The sequence below is a fragment of the Rhododendron vialii genome, chromosome 6a (genome assembly GCF_030253575.1).
Source record: "Rhododendron vialii isolate Sample 1 chromosome 6a, ASM3025357v1".
Classification (NCBI taxonomy): Eukaryota; Viridiplantae; Streptophyta; class Magnoliopsida; order Ericales; family Ericaceae; genus Rhododendron; species Rhododendron vialii.
Window position 1 is genome coordinate 36,418,005 of NC_080562.1, and position 19,004 is coordinate 36,437,008.

General features: G+C 36.9%; 1 protein-coding gene across 2 annotated transcripts; it reads right to left on the reverse strand.

The window, feature by feature from the left end:
• Window positions 1-1,166: 1,166 nt before the first annotated feature.
• LOC131329484 (9-cis-epoxycarotenoid dioxygenase NCED1, chloroplastic-like) lies at window positions 1,167-4,041 on the reverse strand. 2 transcript variants are annotated; one of them, XM_058362619.1, is made up of 3 exons: window positions 3,050-4,041; window positions 2,226-2,472; window positions 1,167-2,183 (listed from the first exon to the last, which is right to left on the reverse strand). In XM_058362619.1, the coding sequence occupies exons 1-3, from the start codon at window positions 3,913-3,915 to the stop codon at window positions 1,527-1,529; spliced, it is 1,770 nt and encodes a 589-aa protein (XP_058218602.1). In that variant the 5' UTR covers window positions 3,916-4,041; the 3' UTR covers window positions 1,167-1,526. The 2 variants fall into 2 exon arrangements, with proteins under 2 accessions (XP_058218602.1, XP_058218601.1); XM_058362618.1 differs by having other exon boundaries at window positions 1,167-2,472.
• Window positions 4,042-19,004: the final 14,963 nt, after the last annotated feature.

The following is a 19,004-nucleotide window of genomic DNA, read 5'->3' on the forward strand; positions in this document are numbered from 1 at the left end:
TTTGTGGCTTTTATAATGAAATTTTGTGGTCAAATTCACATGAACTTTTGTGGTTCCTTTTACGAATTTTTGCGATCCAATACATGGGTTTTGTGGTTCAAAAAGTAGGTGAGTTCAAAATATGACTACGCAAAACTTATGAGCTTTTGTGGTGTTAGTTAAGAATTTTTGTGTTATTTATGAATCTTTATGGAATGGTTTATGAATTTTTATAGTTCAATATATAAGCTTTTTGGTGATTTACAAATTTGTGTATCTCAAAATACAAAATTGTGTATCGTACACTCTATTTTAGAGACGGATACGGTAGCGGAGTCCATTCATCAATTTTTTGTTCGAATAGTGTGTAATCGAGTCCGTTGAGCCCCCAAAATCTTTCGTACAACGATGTTTCAAATTCACACCCGCATTGGTTGATTGAGGAACCCAAAAATTTCTAAAAGCTTCCAATCACTGGTCTCCACGAAACATGAATTATTTCCCACATTTTTCATTAAAATTGGAGAATGGAGGGACACATTTGGTGCTTGATTGGCAACCTTTTTGTGACGTTGATGGGGCGATGAATAAGGATCTCTGTTTTCCTATTGTCAATTTCTTGTCATGGCAAAATTTTTAATCCCATTGGTTTCATCTCATTTCTTTCTTTTTCCATTAGATTTGTTTAACCTACTTGAAATAGACGGACCATTTGTCTGGTATTTCCAAACCTACCTTTGAGTTCGTGTCCAGAACTCATTGGCGGTAGTTAAAACGAATCAAATTACTCGAGTTCGACTTTGTATTGACCGATTAAAGATATGAAATCGGAGATAACTGCAACGAAGTATCGAATTACCTAGCAGGCTAGCTAGCTTGGATCTTACCTTCTCTATCAATATCATAACCAAAATTTATATTCATTTTCAACGCGGGAGAAACAAACAAACGGTTAAAAAAAAAACACCACACAAAACGTAAAAGATTGTGGCATTAAAGAAGACGATGAAAATTTTCATCCGAACAAGTTTATTTTGGCCCCCATAATTCTCAAGTTCAATACATTTGAGTGCCATAAATTTTTAAAGGGCGCCCACATGACATTTTGGCCACGCGTGGTCCCTTGCAAGAGCGCACAAATTTTTCCGAACACATGAACTATTAAAAAAAAAGAAGAAGAAGAAGATGATAGTGGAAAAAAGTTATATATGCCTCTTAATTTACATAAAACAGAGTAATACAGAGAGATCAGAACAATACATTGACATCGTTGCCTTATTCTTCTAGTTAGAGCTATACATATCTCCTCACGTGTAACAAAAACGAATAGGAGAGAGAGAGAGAGACCAGCTGAGCTCCATTTTTCTACTCACACACCACAAGCTACAAGCTGGTCTCACAGAATAACCCTAAAACAAAATTGAAAAATTACAAAACCCATCAAAACAGGGTTGCTTCTTCTGTAAACAGCAAGAGGATTCCGGGGACTTGTAGCATACGTCCGTCGTCCCTCTGGTAACCCTCCGCCGTAAAATTGCGAAAAACTACTACGCCTGATTGGCCAACTCCTTTGCGCCTATGAACGTGCCGTGAAACCCGTAAGGGACTCGCGATGGCAGCTTGACCGAGGCCTCCGGTTGCAAGTTCGCCGCGTTCACAATCTGTAGCTCCGATTTGCAGCGCTTCTCGTCGTGCACGAAGGTCAAGATGTACCCGTCGTCCTCTTCTCCTTCTGGATTGGGTAGAAACAAGGGCTCGCCGCCGTACTTTTCGTCTCCGTAAATGTACTTCTTGACTTCACCGGTCGACAAATCGACCTTGGCGAAACCGGACACTTTCGGCCACGGCTCGGCTATGGCTAGATAAGCGAACCGGGTTTTTCGCCCGAGTTTGTTTTTGTTGACCATCCCTGCTTCCAAGTTGACTTGTTCGTCGCTTTTAATTATCGCTCTGCGCTTGGATTTGCCTGTTTTCACATTGAGCCTTATTTCCGATAAGACGCTCTCTAAACCCTCGTCGCATTCGTTGAAAATGGAGTCGGGCGGAGTCATGCACGACCCAATCACGACGATCTCGTCGTTTTCGGGTTCCTCCCACGCGTTCCACAAGTGGAAGCAGAAGCAATCTGGTGCTTCAACCCACATGATTTTATCAGCGTCAGTGGCGTATTTGTTTAGAATTCCGAACCTCGCAACCTTGTTCTTGTCGTAAACTACTGGAGAGCCGCCGCGGATCATCTCCGGTAGCTTGAAAACAACCTGCTGGTCGGGGATTACGACAAAGTTCTCGGTGATTGCAAAATCGTGCATCATTGTGGGTTCTGAGAGAGGGATATCAACGTCAGGTGATTTGACGCCGGAGGGTGAAAATCGGAAGTATTTGAGGTAGGGTTTTTGGATAACGTCATAGTTTAGAGCGAAGAGCTCACCCGAAACTGGATCGAGTTTCGGGTGAGCAATCATGGTGGATTTGAGTTGGTTGCTGAAACTGTACCTGAAAAGGGGAACAGAGCAAAATTTCATTTAGTTTACATCATAACTAAACTTGAGATACATAGTCCAAAATAAAAACATGGAATGAAATCAATGGTTTAATCTGATCGGGCTACACGATTAATTTTTTGGATGCACACTATGTACGTTGTAAAAACGCTCATTAAATAGATGACGTGTGAAAGAATCTTTCGAAAACCTCATCGGTCAATTTATACCCATTATAATTCGAGATGTCAAAAAAGTTCTTTTTTAACATTTTAATAAAAGAACTAAGTTTTTAGAGTTAAATTGGTCAAATACTTTTTATTTTATTTGTGGGACTTTTTGAGAAAGTAGTTGACTTAAAAAATTAGATTGCTTGGATTATATTTGTGATTTTTAACTCAAGTAAAAAAGACGACAAACAAGCGTGACAAAGTGCGTGGGCTCGACTTCTAAGTTCGAGAACTCATACATTATCGCGATAGAGTGAAGCATTCTTCCACGAGCACTAAAATAGTCTCGTTTCTTTCTTTCTATTTTTGCCGTGACACTAAGCAAACGTTTAGAAAAGTTGGGAATGGCTATGTTCGTACCGGCCCATAGTCTTTAAGTCGCCGGAGGGAGTGACTTTCACGTGGTACGGCAAATCATCTTCCGACATGGCAAGTAACCGGCCGTTAAAATAAACCAGACCGGCGTTCGCCACGCCGATTCCGTGGCTATGATCAACAATCCCACACAGCCCGCGAGCATAAAACAACATCAACCTAGCGATTCCGGAGTGCCCGTGCAGCTCCCCGATCGCTTTCGGAAAAACCGGCCGGCCCAATCCCCGCTCCTGGACCAACCGCTCCGTTTCGGTGAACCGGCAGGAGTAACTTACACCGCCGTTGCCGAATTTAACGGCGTGAACCATCCCGTCGCCGTCGAACAAGTGGTGGCCAGAGACCGGCTCGTGCAATGGGTTGGCCCCGTTTCGGACGTAGACACCTTGAATGCAACTGGGTATTTTCCCGGTCACCGGAAGGTTATGCCGGACGGCGGTTTCCGGCACCGGAGCGTAGTTCCCGGCGATTTGGACCCTCGGGTCGGCCGTCTTCGGCAGGGGATGCTCCCGCTCGCGCGACACCAACGCGCTCTCCACCGTGTCCAGAGCCATTGCCGCCGCTCTCTGGAAGAAATTCCATTCTTGGGCATCGCCGGAGTTTTGTTTCGGGTAGGCCGTGGAAGTAGCGATTGTGGGATTGGCGACAGCGGAAATGGGCTTTTGGTACGTTTGTGACTGTTTGGGGAGTTGGAGAATGGAAGGGGCTGTTTGGAGAGCGCAAGTAATGCTGTGGGGAGCTTGTTTCTTTCTACTGGACCTGGTTAAAGAGATTGATGAGGTAGAGCAAGAGCCCAATTCCCTCGTAGAGACTTTGGGCATAACCCATGTACTTGAAGTGGTTGCAGAAGCCATGGCTAGCTACAAATTTTTCAGTCAGTAATGGCACTAAAGTTTGTTTTGTGTACTTTGTTTTGGTTTGAAACTTGAAAGAAGTGGGGGGAGAGAGAGAGAGAGAGAGAGAGAGAGAGTATTTTGTGATTTTGGGGAGAGAGATAGAGAGAGAGGGGGGTATATATAGAGAGAGGAGGAATGAAGGGGATATGGGGGGGAGGGTTGGTTGGTTGTGTGTTTGTGCGGAGCTGCAACTCAAGGAAGCCCACGTGTTGGATACAAGAAAAAAGAGGGGACTCAAAAAAATGACACGACCACACTTTTCTCTCTCATTCCAAGTGTGTTTTTTTATTTATTTTATTTACCGATATAATATTGGTCTCCATGACATAATTTACTACGTACATAAGTACATATAATAATAGGGCAGTGGGGTTATTAATGTGAAATGCCAGATAGGGATGAAAGAAAGTCTTGTTATTGGCCTAATTGATGGAGTAATTAAAATGGGAAAAAATAAAATGAAGGGAAAATAAGGCTGGGTGGGGTGAGAGGTTATTGGTGCTTTTTGTGCGTCCCGCGTTATGGCCTCTAAAGAGCCCTTAAACACTTGGCATCTCAGTGCCCTTCAAAACATGAAGTTTAGGTCACATCACAAAAAAATACCCCACACGTTTGTTGCCCACCCAAAAATCCCCCATTTGACCATTTTCCACTCAAAGTCGTTGCCATTAGACCCAATCAAATTGCACCCACAAAAAATCATATAGCAATATTTACCTGATATATAATCACCGACGGTGGTAGTCTAGATGGCAGGACAGTTCTCCCTCAAAAATGATTGAGTCTCGCCAATGGGGAAAATAGACTATTGTCATCTAGTATTTAGGTGGTGCTGTAGTGACGGTATGTCCTCAGGGACAGTAACGGATTGGGAGCCCCTACGATCATGCTCGGAGAGTTGCTACGCTAGTCGTCTGCTCTCACCCTTTTTGCGGATAAAAAGATAAATAGATTTGCCTGATATACGTGCGATTCAGCATTAGTTACATGTACGCATTGACTAAATTAAAATAAATTTTGGACATCCTTGTAAGTATAATACTTAGAATTACATATTTCGGGAGAAAAACAACAATCGAAAGATCATTGTTGATTTTAAAGTGTGAAAGCAAGACAAGATACGAGGATTGCACGAAATTAATTAGAAATGCATTCTAAAGTTAAAGCGAGAATAATTCAAACCCAATTAACTCTACTTCTTGAAAAGGGGAATTCCCTTTTCCCTAGCTTCCCATTACTAAAATAATCCATAGTCTTCATATTTAATTCCTCGTCGCCTTTTTTTTTTATTGGGTTTTTATTTGATAACTCAAGTGTTTGGTCCAGCTTTCGTGCATCTCGACTAGTTTTGATAAACTAATTTACCGCTCACTTGCGGGGATCTCAATTAAAATCAGAGTAAAACTCTGAATAGATTGACCCGTGAAAGAGTTGATTACTTTCATAATTAAAGTAGCATTTGAACGTGCTTAGTTATGAAAACATAGATCAGTTTCTAACTTGTGGCGTGGAAGTTTCAAACACTGGACCTGAATTTCTTCTAACTCATCTAGTGATGAGAATGGCAAAGTTGAGTTCAACTTTTTAGCATGACCAGTTTTAGCTCAATAAGACAAATAAAGGGAGGCTAGAACCCTTAACCAAATTTTATTCCAATCCTAAGTAGAAATTAAATATAAAAATAAAAAGAAAGTTTGCGTTGTTGACATTGTCTTTTCTCTTTTTCACATGTGGGATTATTTTTTCTCCTAAGGAACAGGGAAATTAAGTCTCAAAAAAAAATATATATTTTAAAAAAATCAATGAGAGGAAAAGTATATCAATTAACACAATATTTTGCTCGCCAATTTAGTACTAGAACGTATTGATATGACACCGTCTTATTGATGGAAACTAAGTTTCGGCCCTAACATCAGCGCAATGAAGTCCCTGACGAGCATGTCGCATAACCTATCTATGTATCCATTTCGAACTTACCAAAAAGAGATTATGTGGGTTCCGGGTTCCATTTAAAAGCAAAACCTCAGTATTTAAGTTAATCACAAGGAGAAGGTAATTAATTATGTCCACCTCATTATCATTCGAGTGGGAAAAAAAAATATTTTGTAAAAGGACCTCATTGAGTTCTAGCTAGAGATTCCTTTCTCGATCTATCTCCCCTACATGACCTCAGAAGTCAAGTATAAATTTTTCTAACAAAAGGTCGGTGTGTGTATACGTATGCAGGTCTACACTTATCGAGCGACTCTAAACACATTTCTATATCGTGGATTTGTATTATACAGTATGTCCATAGAGAAATATCCTAACTGGATTTAGTCGGTAGCTTAATAATGTCATGGATTAATTATAATTAACCAAAAAAAAAGTGTCATAGATGACTGTTAGAATAAAATACTATGAAATTCACTACAGCAGAAAAGAATTATTAATATGTGTGCCGCTGATCGATAGGATACGATGACGTTTGACTTCCGCCGTCAGATCTTATTAGAAAATGGATTAAAGATTCTTAAGCTATCTACGTGTTCAGTTACTAGATTAATGTACGTGTTGATTAGATTTCCGTTACGTCTTCTATGCGTAAATTAGCTTCTTAATTACTCTTTCGGTCTTAATTATACTGTTTGTTCTTTTTTTTGCGTCGTGTTACTTTTTTGGATGAAAATTAGAGCATTTTCGTGTATAATTTTTGTTTTATTCTGAAATCTGTTTCGAAATGTAGATTAATGTTTTTAAATTAATAAACTTTTCAAAAAAAAAATCATGCGCAAAATTATTTGGTTTTTGATTTAGATCTTCATTGTTTTTCCAAACTTGGTTTATGTACTTTAATTTGGAGTATATACGTTAATTAGTGTGTCTCTAATTAACGTATATACTCCATAGGTCATTGGAAGCTCGTTTGATTTTTAACTTTAAATTTCATCATTAGTGGATGTGTGTGTAAGATGATCAATGATTTGCCGTTACAAAAAAAAGTACATATGATAAGGAAACGAATGCCTCATTAGGTTTTCAAAGCTTGAGATCAATAAGATCTAGAAACTAAAGAAAATCAATTTTTGCGCTCTACTTTTATACGCATGCGCTCCACTTTGTACATAAAGTTACTAGTAACTTCACATTAAAAGTGCATGGAGTGCCTGTGTACTAGAGTGGAGCACCAAAATCAGCATCCGAAACTAAATTTCGTTTGTTCGCGAAAACTAAGATATTGGTAGAACCCTTCTTGAAAGAAAGAGATATGATGCATACCATCAGGAATCCACTTGTTCAGTTGTTCATGAAATGACTTAATGTCAACTTATGAAATTATTGATCAACGAAGTGGGTGTTTTTTATGGGGACATATGTGCCCCACCAAATGATGAAATTTGCATTAATCTGGTTGACATTGTAAAGTGCATTTGTAAGGATATAGTCCACTGGAAAGCTGGTGATTTGATCAGTTTTGTCATTTGAAATATGAAAATTATTTGGAAAACGAATAACTGTAGTTGAAATGAGAAAGTGGAGGTGTCAAAAAGGAAAAAAAAAGAAAGAAAGAAGAAGAAAGAATGGCGAGATGGATGTCGAATGATAGGAATAGCGCCGACAGAACAAGAGAGATGAAATTAGTTTGAACATATGCGTGGTAGTTAAAATGAATGATGGGTTATGATAGATGGTACCATGCAGTAAGGGCATTCATTTCCAAATAAAGAGAAAGGAAAAATTATGGAGGATCTCCCCTATTAAATTAAAATATATCTAGTGAAAAGTCTAGAAATTTTTATTTTGAATTTTGGAGGGAAAAGTATTCAATGTTTGAATTATGTAGTAATTTTGAGAAATAGAATATTGGATTGGAGTCGACTTAAATAGAGTATCCTTTAAATCACTTCTTATTGATATTGCATATTATTTTGGTACTCTTAAGTAGAAAAAAGCGGCATCGGTTTGGAGATGCTCTAACGGAGGGGTGCACGAAAATCGATTTCAAAGGCTGTACTAATTCGAAACGATCCAGGTCTTTTTCGATATCACAGAATACATTGTCCTCATCTTGGTCTGGTTTGTTTATTTACAATCAATAATCTACCTACAGTCTGCAGAGCTCATGAAACTTTCTTGGCACCAAAATATAGGATTAACATTTGATTAAGTAGCAAGTGGCATAACCCAATAATGATCAGGGGGTTTTTATATTAAAGCTTGTGATCCACGAGAACTGGGTTATTTCACATGATTTATCATTGACATGCACATGGATTCTCAATCATTAGGTGTGTTCAGAAAAATGAAAATCAATGTTTATCGACTAATTAAGAATGACATTCAATGTTTATCAACTAATTAAAATAACCGTCTCGCTCGCGATAATTGACCGGCCAAGAAATAAACACGAAGAAAAAATATTAATTTGAACTGACACGAAAAAAATAATTATTTCTCGATCTGGAAGTTTGAAAAGATTTTCCTGGTAAACAAATTCTGGTTCATGGCACTCATGTATGCCGCAGTCAACTGAAATGGAGATATGGGTTTGATCAGTTCAAATGTTTTCATGGTTTTGTGTACGTTCACGTGTTTACACATGGTGCCACATGCCTTCAATAATATTCCACTAATTAATGCGTTAATAATCGATTATCAGTCGTTGGGAAACGGATTAATGGGCATCGTTCTGAGTCCGAAAACGTGATCCCGATCGACCATTCACTTGGTGCACCCACACGCGTATAAACAGCTTTGGAAAAAAACCAGCTGATCAGACATTGGTGACCGAATGAATAAATCACATGCATTTGTTTATATATATATATATATATATATATATATATATATATATAATATAAAAGAAGGGCGAGTACGATTTTGAAAATGCACCGCCAAGATGATCATTTGGTTCGATCACTATTTATGGATGCCCGATTGACTTAATTTTGCACGAAAAATGTTCTACTTACCCATCAAGTTCAGTAGGATGAACTGTTCGAATCACGTTTACGAACTCATGACGAAACCCACTTCAAAGGCATAGCAGCCTGCCCTTACTGGCACTTGAAATGAAATTTACTAGCTAGAATATTGAACTCTTTTCTGATTTTTTGAGAATCTTCTGTTTAAATCTTCATAGGGATTATCTTATAATGCTTTTTTTATTTTGATGATTTTGAGGTTAAGATTAGGCTAATCTGAAACTTAGAAAAGATAGTACTGCCTTGAATCAGTGTACAAACACCGGAATTCAAACTAATCATGTGCTGTTCTGTAACAGATGAACTGATTTTTCATTTTCAACTTCTATGGAATCAAGATAAAAATATTAGATATATTAATGAACGTAATTAATTTAATTCTTGAATGTTATGCATGCATATGTTGGTAGTAATTAATCTAGACGGAATCAGCTCCTCTTCATACCTCCCCCCACACCAAACTTCAATTTGTGAAATCCACCTCAGAACTTACCGTCATGATCTGAATTATTAATCTTGGTAAAACACGTAGAAAGATAAAAATATTCTAAAATTTAGTTTGATCGAATACCGATACACATGCGAACATGTTGTGTTTTGTTATGTAAAAAATGAGTGACAAATATTAATTATGCTTTAGACTTGAGTCGTTCACTTTGCAAAACGAAATGCCATTTGTTCAAAGGTCTATTGTTATCCGATCCATTTTTTTTCCGTAGAGATGTTCTTTTTTAAAGATAAGAACGGTTCAAAAAATAGAAGCTTGGAGGATTTCTTAGAGCAGTGAGCTAGGGTAGGAGAGAGCTAACCCCAAGGGTTGGCCTTGCGGTCTAAGGCACGAGCAAGGACGAAACTAGGATTTTATCATAGCAGTGGCGAAATATATACTAAAAAAATTTAGTGGTGGCGAGACTATATAAGTTGGGCAGAAATTTTTTTTTTACATATAATAATTGTATTTTTAAAAATTTTTGTCATGGCGGTCGCCGCTACTAGACCCTCCCTGATCCCATCCTTGGGCACGAGACTAATAGTTTACTCTTACCTTAAATTTCAGGTACATGTCATCAACATCTTCTGGTGATTTCTTACAGAGTTTTGCTCCAATTTTAATCGGGCCTCTGCAAATGGGTGATGGGATCAGACTTCCAAAAATTTGTTGGAATGCGCATAAGTCAGCCCGAATACATGATTCATTAAAATATATATAAATATATGTGTGTATATAAAAAGCGGCAGGGGAGAGCTGATCCCAATTTAGACGGCAGGGATTCTGTGATCCCATGTGATTTGAGTTCCATTAAAGCAAGAAAGGATATTCCTTTAAACCAACCGACCTTTATAACCGGAAAAAACGTCCAACTGAAAAGTCGGTAGAAAACCGAGAGTTGTTAAAATAGTAACGGTAATCATGTTCTCTTTCTGTTTCCAATGTCAAGATCGAGTCAGGCAGGCAGGCTACAACCTTCGAGAAAACAATGGGCGCCCATTCCTTACTGCTTACTACTTGTTCACGCATCCTCTACAAAGAGGGTAGGGGCAATGTCTTCCAAACACCAAATTAATATCTCTTTATGATGTATGCATGGTGGGCTTCTTTTTCTAGTATTTTTCTTGATAATCGAGTGTTCGAGAAAGCTTTTGTGTGCACCTGAACTAATTTCGTAATCTCGAGATTATCAAAACCGAATAAATTCAAACGGTTTCTAGAATCGTTTATTGACTGTGAAAGTTGAACCTAATTCTAAACTCGAAAGTAATGAGTTTCTAACTTGTTGTACTGTTTCCGCCCGACCATCTCATGGGAATTACTGTTTCGGTTCACTCCAGCATTGTTGTACTGTTTCCGCCCGACCATCTCATGGGAATTATTGTTTCGGTTCACTCCAGCATGGTTGTGTACTACTAGCTAGTTTGTGATGTTTCCATTCGACCAAATCATAGAAATTGTTCGGTTCACTCCAGCGTGGTAGTATAGTATTAGGTTGTTTTACATACAACAAATATCAGCGCAATGATGTGGTGCAACGAATCTATTTCAACTGTTTGTCCAAGGTACCCCTACCCAAAAGAAGACAATTAATAGGAACAAACTTTGAAGAAAGTAGCTAGGGTAGGCTAGTTCCACAGAGAGAGAGAGAGAGAGAGAGAGAGAGAGAGAGAGAGAGAGAGAGACCTCCCTTGACATGGCCCATGCATTGGGAAAGGATATGAAGCTGGGATAAATAATAGAAGCCATTAATTAATGTCAGGTCGTTAGATATTTGGACCAAAAGGTGGGGGGACTATTTAAGAGAACAAAAGTTTCAATGCACTTGAATGGAGAAATTAAAGGACCAAATTTAGAACGGTCTTGCTATTGTCAGTCTAATGAATTGACGATAAACACACTATAAGACAAGAAAAATATGCATTTTTGTGTATTTTTTATATCCTTTAATACACATTTACACTCTCACTATTGTCAGCCCACTGGACTGATTTTAAAATTTTCCAATTTAGAAAGGGGCCTAATCATGGAGATTGTTATTGATGCCATATGCATAATTGAAGTTCAAGTTTCGATTATGTGTTGATTAAAGTAATTTAATCTAAATTATGGGAGACATGTTCACCTCTCTCCTCAACATGGGGTAATTAAAGAGCAGCCTCAAGTTGGTTTATTGGCACCCTTTAAAAGAATACATTATCTTTTGTGGGTCGAAATTGAATTATTTTTGTTCAAATAATAGATAGACAAAATAAAATAAAATAAAATAATTCCAAGTACTACGATTGTTTTTGCATAATTGTAGAACCATATTGTGAGGAGATCAAAGAGAATCGCTTCATCAATTTAAGCTTAAACATTAATCTCACAAATTGATTCTGAATTAAAGTTAAGAACCAATAATTTAGGAGTCTTATGTATGTGTGTGTACATATATAAAGTTAATACTCTATATATGTAAAAAGTTGATCAATGTTAATCATTTTTGGCTCCACTTCCATTGGTAAGTCTTCACACATATAATTGAGCTCATGTGAACTGTAACGAGAAATTTTTCTTATTTGATTGCACATATAATTGAACTCATGTGAATTCTAATGAGTAGTTTTTCTTATTTGATTGCACAAAGTATTTTGACCAGCTTATGCGGACATCTACTGGTTAAAGTTGAGTTTGAGCCCCAAATGAACTGGCCTCATGATGATCATGAGTAAGTTATTTCAACATTCCATTGTAAGGCCAAATAGGATGTAGCAGCCAATTGTGGGACTGTCGAGTTTCTCCATAATATAGGAGTAATATTTTTTCTGTTTAAAAAAAAAAATAGAAGTAAAAGCTAATCATTGAATACAATTCGAAAGCATTAAAATAAAGTCTCTCAATGCCTTCGTAGCGCCTTCAAAAAATCTAAGTGCTTATATATATACACACATACACACACCTCGCGGATTCAGTAAGGGATCCTTTACTGCCAAACTGTGAGGACCTCCCCTTTCCTAATCGAAATGCGACGATCCGAGCCGCTCAATGTGTTCAAAATGTGATTTTAAGGGTACCCGCAAAAAATCGCCAAAAAAAATGACCAAAAAAGGCTTGATCCGAGCAATTTTGCATAAAAATGCATTTACAGCGCTTTAATGAAAAACTGCTCAGATCAAGCTCTTCCCGGTTTTTTTTTTTTTTGGCAATTTATTGCAAATACCCTTAAAATCAGGTTCTGAACATATTAAGCAGCTTGGATCGTCGCAATTTGATCGGAAAAAAAGAGGTCCGCATGGTTTAGCCAATAAGAGATCCCTTACTTGATCCTGACTATAATATATATATATATATATTCATTTTAAAATGAGGAGTTCCTTATTTAAACTAAAATAAAGGCCTCTCTATTTCTCTCATTTTTCGTTCAAATTTCAATGATCCGAGTTGCTCAATGTGTTCAGAACGTGATTTTAAGGGTACGTACCAAAAAAATGACCAGGAAGGACTTCATCCAAGTAATTTTTATTTGAACCGTTCGATAAAAAACAAACAAAAACTACTCAGATGAAGCCTTTCCCGGTCTTTTTTTTTGTTGATTTCTCGCAGATACCTGTAAAATCACGTTTTGAATACATTAAGTGGTTCTATGTTAGTACCCTTAAAATTACGTGATGAACACATTGAGTGGCTCTATTTATTTATTTACTCTATGTTCTCTACATCACCATTAATAATATTTGATTTTAATACTACCTGGCTTCGGATCATGTTTGTAAGCAAAGTTCATGCTTGATGCCTAGTAACATTTTTTTCCAACTTTAGGCTCGACCCTAGGCAAATTAATATGTCCCATTTTTTTTTTATAGGCAAATATGTCCCATTGATTGACACTAATTAATAAAATTCCTGTAAAAGATTTTTGTGCTCAAGAATAGTATTTGCCAATTTGTTCACACGTGATGTGGAGTTCTAAAGCGTACCCACTTGGGACACGTCACCAACACTAGCTTAGGTGGAACACCCGTGTCCGTTGACTAGCTTAGGTGGAACACCACAAAGTCGACAATAGCTGAATAGCTGCATGTCATCGATCACCAAAGGCCACTTGGACCCTCCAAACTAGCTAGTTGCCAACTGGACCACTTTTAACACCATCGGTTTACTGTCGAGTCTATCTTATAGCTTACTTACGTGACGATACAAAAAAAAAAAAAAAAAATGCACCTAAAAATGCACAAAAAATTATGCGAAATAACCCTATAGAAACGGGATTTTTTCAATACAAGAACATCGCAGCAACTGTGGCATTTGTTCTTGTATAAGATTGCCCATAGAAGTTCTGGAGAAAGAAAAAAAAAAAGAGAAATGATTTTGCCAATTCATTTTTTGTTAACGGTACTCCACTACAAGTGTTTTTTTTGGTGCAAAAATATATACTTGCAGGAGAGTGCCGTTATCAAAAACAGAAGTGGCAAAAATCATCAGCCAAAAAAAATAGCTTTGCACAATTATATACATATACACACACTCCCATGTACTGTATGTAACAATAATTCATAATGGAAAGAAAGGAGAGAGAAAGTGAGGTGGGGGGATGTGACCAATAAGAAGCTAGGGACTGGGGAGTGAGATATTCTTTGTTTGATTAGACTCCATTATACTAGTAGTACTGGTATAAAGGTGAGGTGAATATCCAAATTATTGGAGGCCTTCGTTTCTGAGACGAGCCAAAAAAAACTATGAGCAGAGACAATTCGCAAAGATAAACGCGTTTGGCTTCATTTCGGATTTCAAAAAAATTTAGAAAAATATTCATAAATTTTTGAATATTATTTTATGGGGCCCTGTAAAAAATCAGCTCCAGTGGATATCGGTAAGTATTACTTTTTGATTCGTAAGAGCGAACTAAGCAGTTTTGCCCCTGCGAATAAAAAAATAATACTTACCGATATCCACTGGAGCTGATTTTTTACAGGGCCTCATAAAAATAATATTCAAAAATTTATGAATATTTTTCTAGATTTTTTTGGAATCCGAAATGGGGCCAAACGCGTTTGTCTCTGCGTGGTTCTTTGCGAATTGTCTCTGCAGAGCTCTGACTTTCTGAGAAAGGACGATAAAAAAAGATCGAAGCGAGAGGTGTCACGATAATAGAGATCGATCGAGTGGGTGTTTTCAAAATCTACGTACCTGTGGCTTGCTGCATGTGTTGTTTTCTGGGCCGAATGACGCCTCTGTCAGGATGGAAGAGTGTGGGGTCTCCTCCATGCCTGGCTTTTTCCATGGGGGCCCGCCAGACTGTGTTTGACCCACTAGGAGGAGGAGTACTTATGTTTATTGTTATTAGAGCCTGTTCCAAAAACTTTCTTATTTTATAAGTACTTATTTTGATATTTTATTCTATAAAATTTAAATAAGTAGCTTATTTTTACATTTTCAAACTTAAAAATAATGTAAATAAAAAATAATTTTTTAATTTTTTTTGCACCGTATTAAAGATCTTAATGAGATCTATCAAACAAGATCCATAGTGAGAGGAAAATTATTTGCGTAAGTACATGATTTTTGAGCTTAAAATTACATTTTTAAAAAATAAGTACTTATTCACTCTTTTGTGGAACACACCTTATTATTAGACAAAAAATAAGTTCTTATTTCGGTTTTGGAACGAACTCTTAGTGTTGTTGGGGGGGGGGGGGGGGGGGGGGGGGGGGGGTTTACTCTTTGAAAAGACATGGCTGACTACTAGCAAAACACAGTCTTTGCAACTCACTTGTTTTTTTAGTAGCCGTCTCAAAATGTTTGTCAAATCCTTAATACAATGACGTAAAAATAATTCAAGTTTTATAAGAAAAATTTATTTATTTTTCCAAAAATTTATTAGATCTCGATGAGTTTTTTGAATTTTTTATTAAAAGAAATTCATTTTTTTTAATCTTTGTTTTACGGATTGAACAAATATTTTGGAACGCCCTAGTGCCCCCTGGTTTTGGTCACTTCCGCCTAAGAAATACTACCTCCATAAATATAAGAGGGAATGTGTTTCTGGTAATGATGGAGAGATAAAGTATGGTAATAATTAGAAATAGAGGTAATGAGTAAAGAAATATAAACAAGGAAATGAGAGTAATGATTAAAGATAATGAAAATAATGATTAGAAATAAGGGTAATGAGTAGTTTTTGAGTTAAATTTTTTTTTTCAAGTTACGATCCAAACAAGACATGAGTGTGTTCCAAAGAGAGTGAGTGTGTTCCAAACTACTATAAGTAGGAAAAACTATACAAAAATCATAACTTTCGGATCCGTTTGTTTCACGGAACTAACTTTAACGACATATCTAGGACGAATTTCCCTACGGAACTGCAAGGGTTTGAGGGTTAAAGGAGCTTTTTCCCTTTCGTATTTTTGTTAAGAAGAAGCCCTTTTAGCCCGTTTAGTTCTGTAGGGAAGCTTACCCCTAATTTTGTAAGATATATTATTTAATTTGCAGGATTGATAGTGATCTGACTGATGATACTCATATTCAGTCAAATAAATAGGCCGTATAGGTATTGCACAAGATGGGGAAGAAATTATCTATTGTTATGGTATTATCTCACGTCATCTTTTGTTTCATTTATTTACAGCGATCACCTATTAAGGACCTACTTACCTTTGAGAAAAAATGACAAAATCACTGTTGAAACATTATAGGGAACGATTAGGAGAGAGAATTTCCTCCACTATGGTTTGGAGATAAATTTTGCCAAAATGCATAATAAAAAATTAACTAGAGAATGTGGAATCTAAAAATCAATTCAAAATGAGCTTTTTTAAATTCTCGTTACAACGCCACTCACTATTCTTCATGAAAATCTATTTCGCATACCATCGTTTAGACAGTTTAATTCAGCGATTCGATTGTAACATATAATTCGCTACCTACAATTTCCAATTCAAAATCAAAAAAAACCAACGGCCACCGACTGGGTGGGTATTGATCTTGCAACGACAGCCACGCGAGACCCACTACAGATCCCGCATAGAAAATCGAGCCGTTCAATAATTTTAAAAAAAAACTTAAGTGGACCCGTAAAATATTAGCTCAATCTGATATATATAATTACTCGATCTAATTTCAGATTTTTTGTGCAGAACACATAGTTGACCCTGCCTGATTGTCGGTGCAAGATCAGTAGCCACCTAGTCGGCAGCTGCCTGTAGCAAAGTTGCAAATAATTGGCCACCAAATATAATTCACTGCCCGGCTGAGAAGAATATCTCAACAGTGATGCCATTTGAATCAACAAACCCTTGTGCTAGGCATTGTGTAGGTCTTGTATATAGCCTCAATATAATCCAGACAAACTCTGAAACATACTTTCCTGTACTTTCTGTATGGGATGTGACAATACACTAGAAACAGTACTGGCTCTAGAGCCTGTATTTAGTACTCTTATTGTCCCATGGGCGCAACACGTCACCTCCAAAGCCTGTATTTACTAGTACTCCTATTGTCCCTTGGGCACAACACGGCCTCTCGGTTCGTGATTCTTGCTCAACTAATGCTTGTTAATCAGCGCAACTAACTTTTGATTAATTGATTGCTGTATATAATTAAATAGAGTTGAATTTGATCATATTTTGTCTTATAACCTATTCCTTTCGTCCTGATTTATTTGTCAATTTTCATTATTTAGAATTTCTTATAAAATTATCTATATGTTTCAATTTATAATAGTTTTTATATGCAATATGGATATTGTTTGATAGATCTCAATTAAATTTAAAATATGATATTTTTGAAATTATGTAAAACATTATATATTATGAGATATAAATAATTTTTTAAAAAGCACGTATGTCAAAATTGAACAACCAAACTGGGACGGAGGGAGTATTTTGAAGAACTCGAGCTTACTTTGACAACCTAATTATTAGTTGTACGTAAGAATCTACTAATCTATGCGGATATTTGATCGAGCTTAGCTTGTCTGCATCAAGAATTAGGAATAGACCGACAGATAGGTATTGAGCAGATAGATTCATCTGAAACAAAAATAAACTAGTTGTTAACAAGTTTTTTCATGATTAATTAATTATTCTAAACTCATTAACCTTTTAAGCTAAGATGAAAAAACATTTTGATGATCAGGATGAAAACCCAGATAATAATTCATGCGTTGTTACGTCAGTTAGACCACTTAGAAAGGATATTTTTCAAAAAGGTTCCCCAAGCATCGGTTGGATAATTGAAAAAGGATGCATGCATGTTTTAGTGGGTTTATTCCGATAAAATAATTTCTATGCGTTGCATCTTCCAAAAAGTTCAGATATTAATAATTGAAGGGTTATAGTATATAAGGACAAGTTTAATTACAGCTTTTTGTGCGGATGATGATCAAACAAACCTAATGTTATTATCTTAATGAATCTGAAGTAACCAAAAAAGATAACCCCAAGGGGTTTGGCGGACAAATGGTTGTGAAAAGAAAAATAAATATTCGTGAAGTCACAGGTTTCATTCTCACGAGGTCAAATATTTCAAACCTTAAGGGCCACTGAGAGCTATGCCCGGTCATTTACTTCAAGACCGCGGAATTAGTCGAAATGCATAAAAACTGATTCGGACATGAGGTTACATTCACAGAGAAAGTGGTGGCATATGAAAATTTATAATAAAGGTAAAAAGATGATTCAATTTTTGTCTTATTTAGTTAACTAATCCGATAATTTCTTAAGGATGGACCCATTTTGCACTATAAAGCCCCTCCCCGGCCTAACCAAGCTAGTTTAAAAAAAAAAAAAGACACGCACAAAAACTAATGCATCATAATCAACAGACAAAAGAAAAGACGAAGTTGATGCAACTTTTTTATACTACATGCTCTTAAAGGTTCAATATCTTAAAACCGCCGTAATGGAATTAATTGAATCATGCATAAAAAGTTTTGTACCTTGCATATGATATAAAGATTCTTAGTTGGATGATTTACTTTTGATCGGATTGGAAAGAAGAGACTAGTCAACGTACGTATAAACTGACTCATACATGCTTGATCGTCGAAAAAAAAACAAAAGCGCAATAACACCCTAAAATAATAGTATAATAAGTTTAGGAACACTTCTATCGACCACTAATCTTTCATATATTTATTGGTCTCATATTAATTATGAGATCGATACATATAAGGAAAAAGTGGTCAGAGAGTGCTAGGTAAAAGTGTACGTAACATTATTGAATATAGTAATTCCAACTGCAACGGTTCAACGGCCGAAAAACGGCCAGAAACAGATGGAGACCAATCTTAGGACAGACAAGGACACACGTGAAAATTGTGTACCGGAAAGACCCACCTGGTAACCGACATTTGTGGGGCGTTGTAAGTTAACCACCGGTTAAAGCAAGTTAAGGAGACCAAGTAAGCCGTCCACGGCCCACCTCCGCCTTGTGCAGGTGGTCAATAAAGTGTCGCTTTTTCCAAACCGACCCCCAGGCCCAGGCCAGCACTCAATAAAAAACTTGGCACTTTTTCTTCAAAGAGAAGATTTGGACCAATCAGATGCTTCCATGTGAAGACGCGTCGAGTCCTTTTTTTGTGTGTGTTTTTATTTTATTTTTAAATCAGTCAA

What these genes read in the sequence shown, in the direction of transcription:
- LOC131329484 (XM_058362618.1), bottom strand. Translation starts at nt 3,915, where the DNA reads ATGGCTTCTGCAACCACTTCAAGTACATGGGTTATGCCCAAAGTCTCT. An exon ending in GACTTAAAGACTATGGGCCG is followed by an intron (nt 2,473 to 3,049) that starts GTACGAACATAG and finishes TCCCCTTTTCAG; the next exon opens with GTACAGTTTCAGCAACCAAC.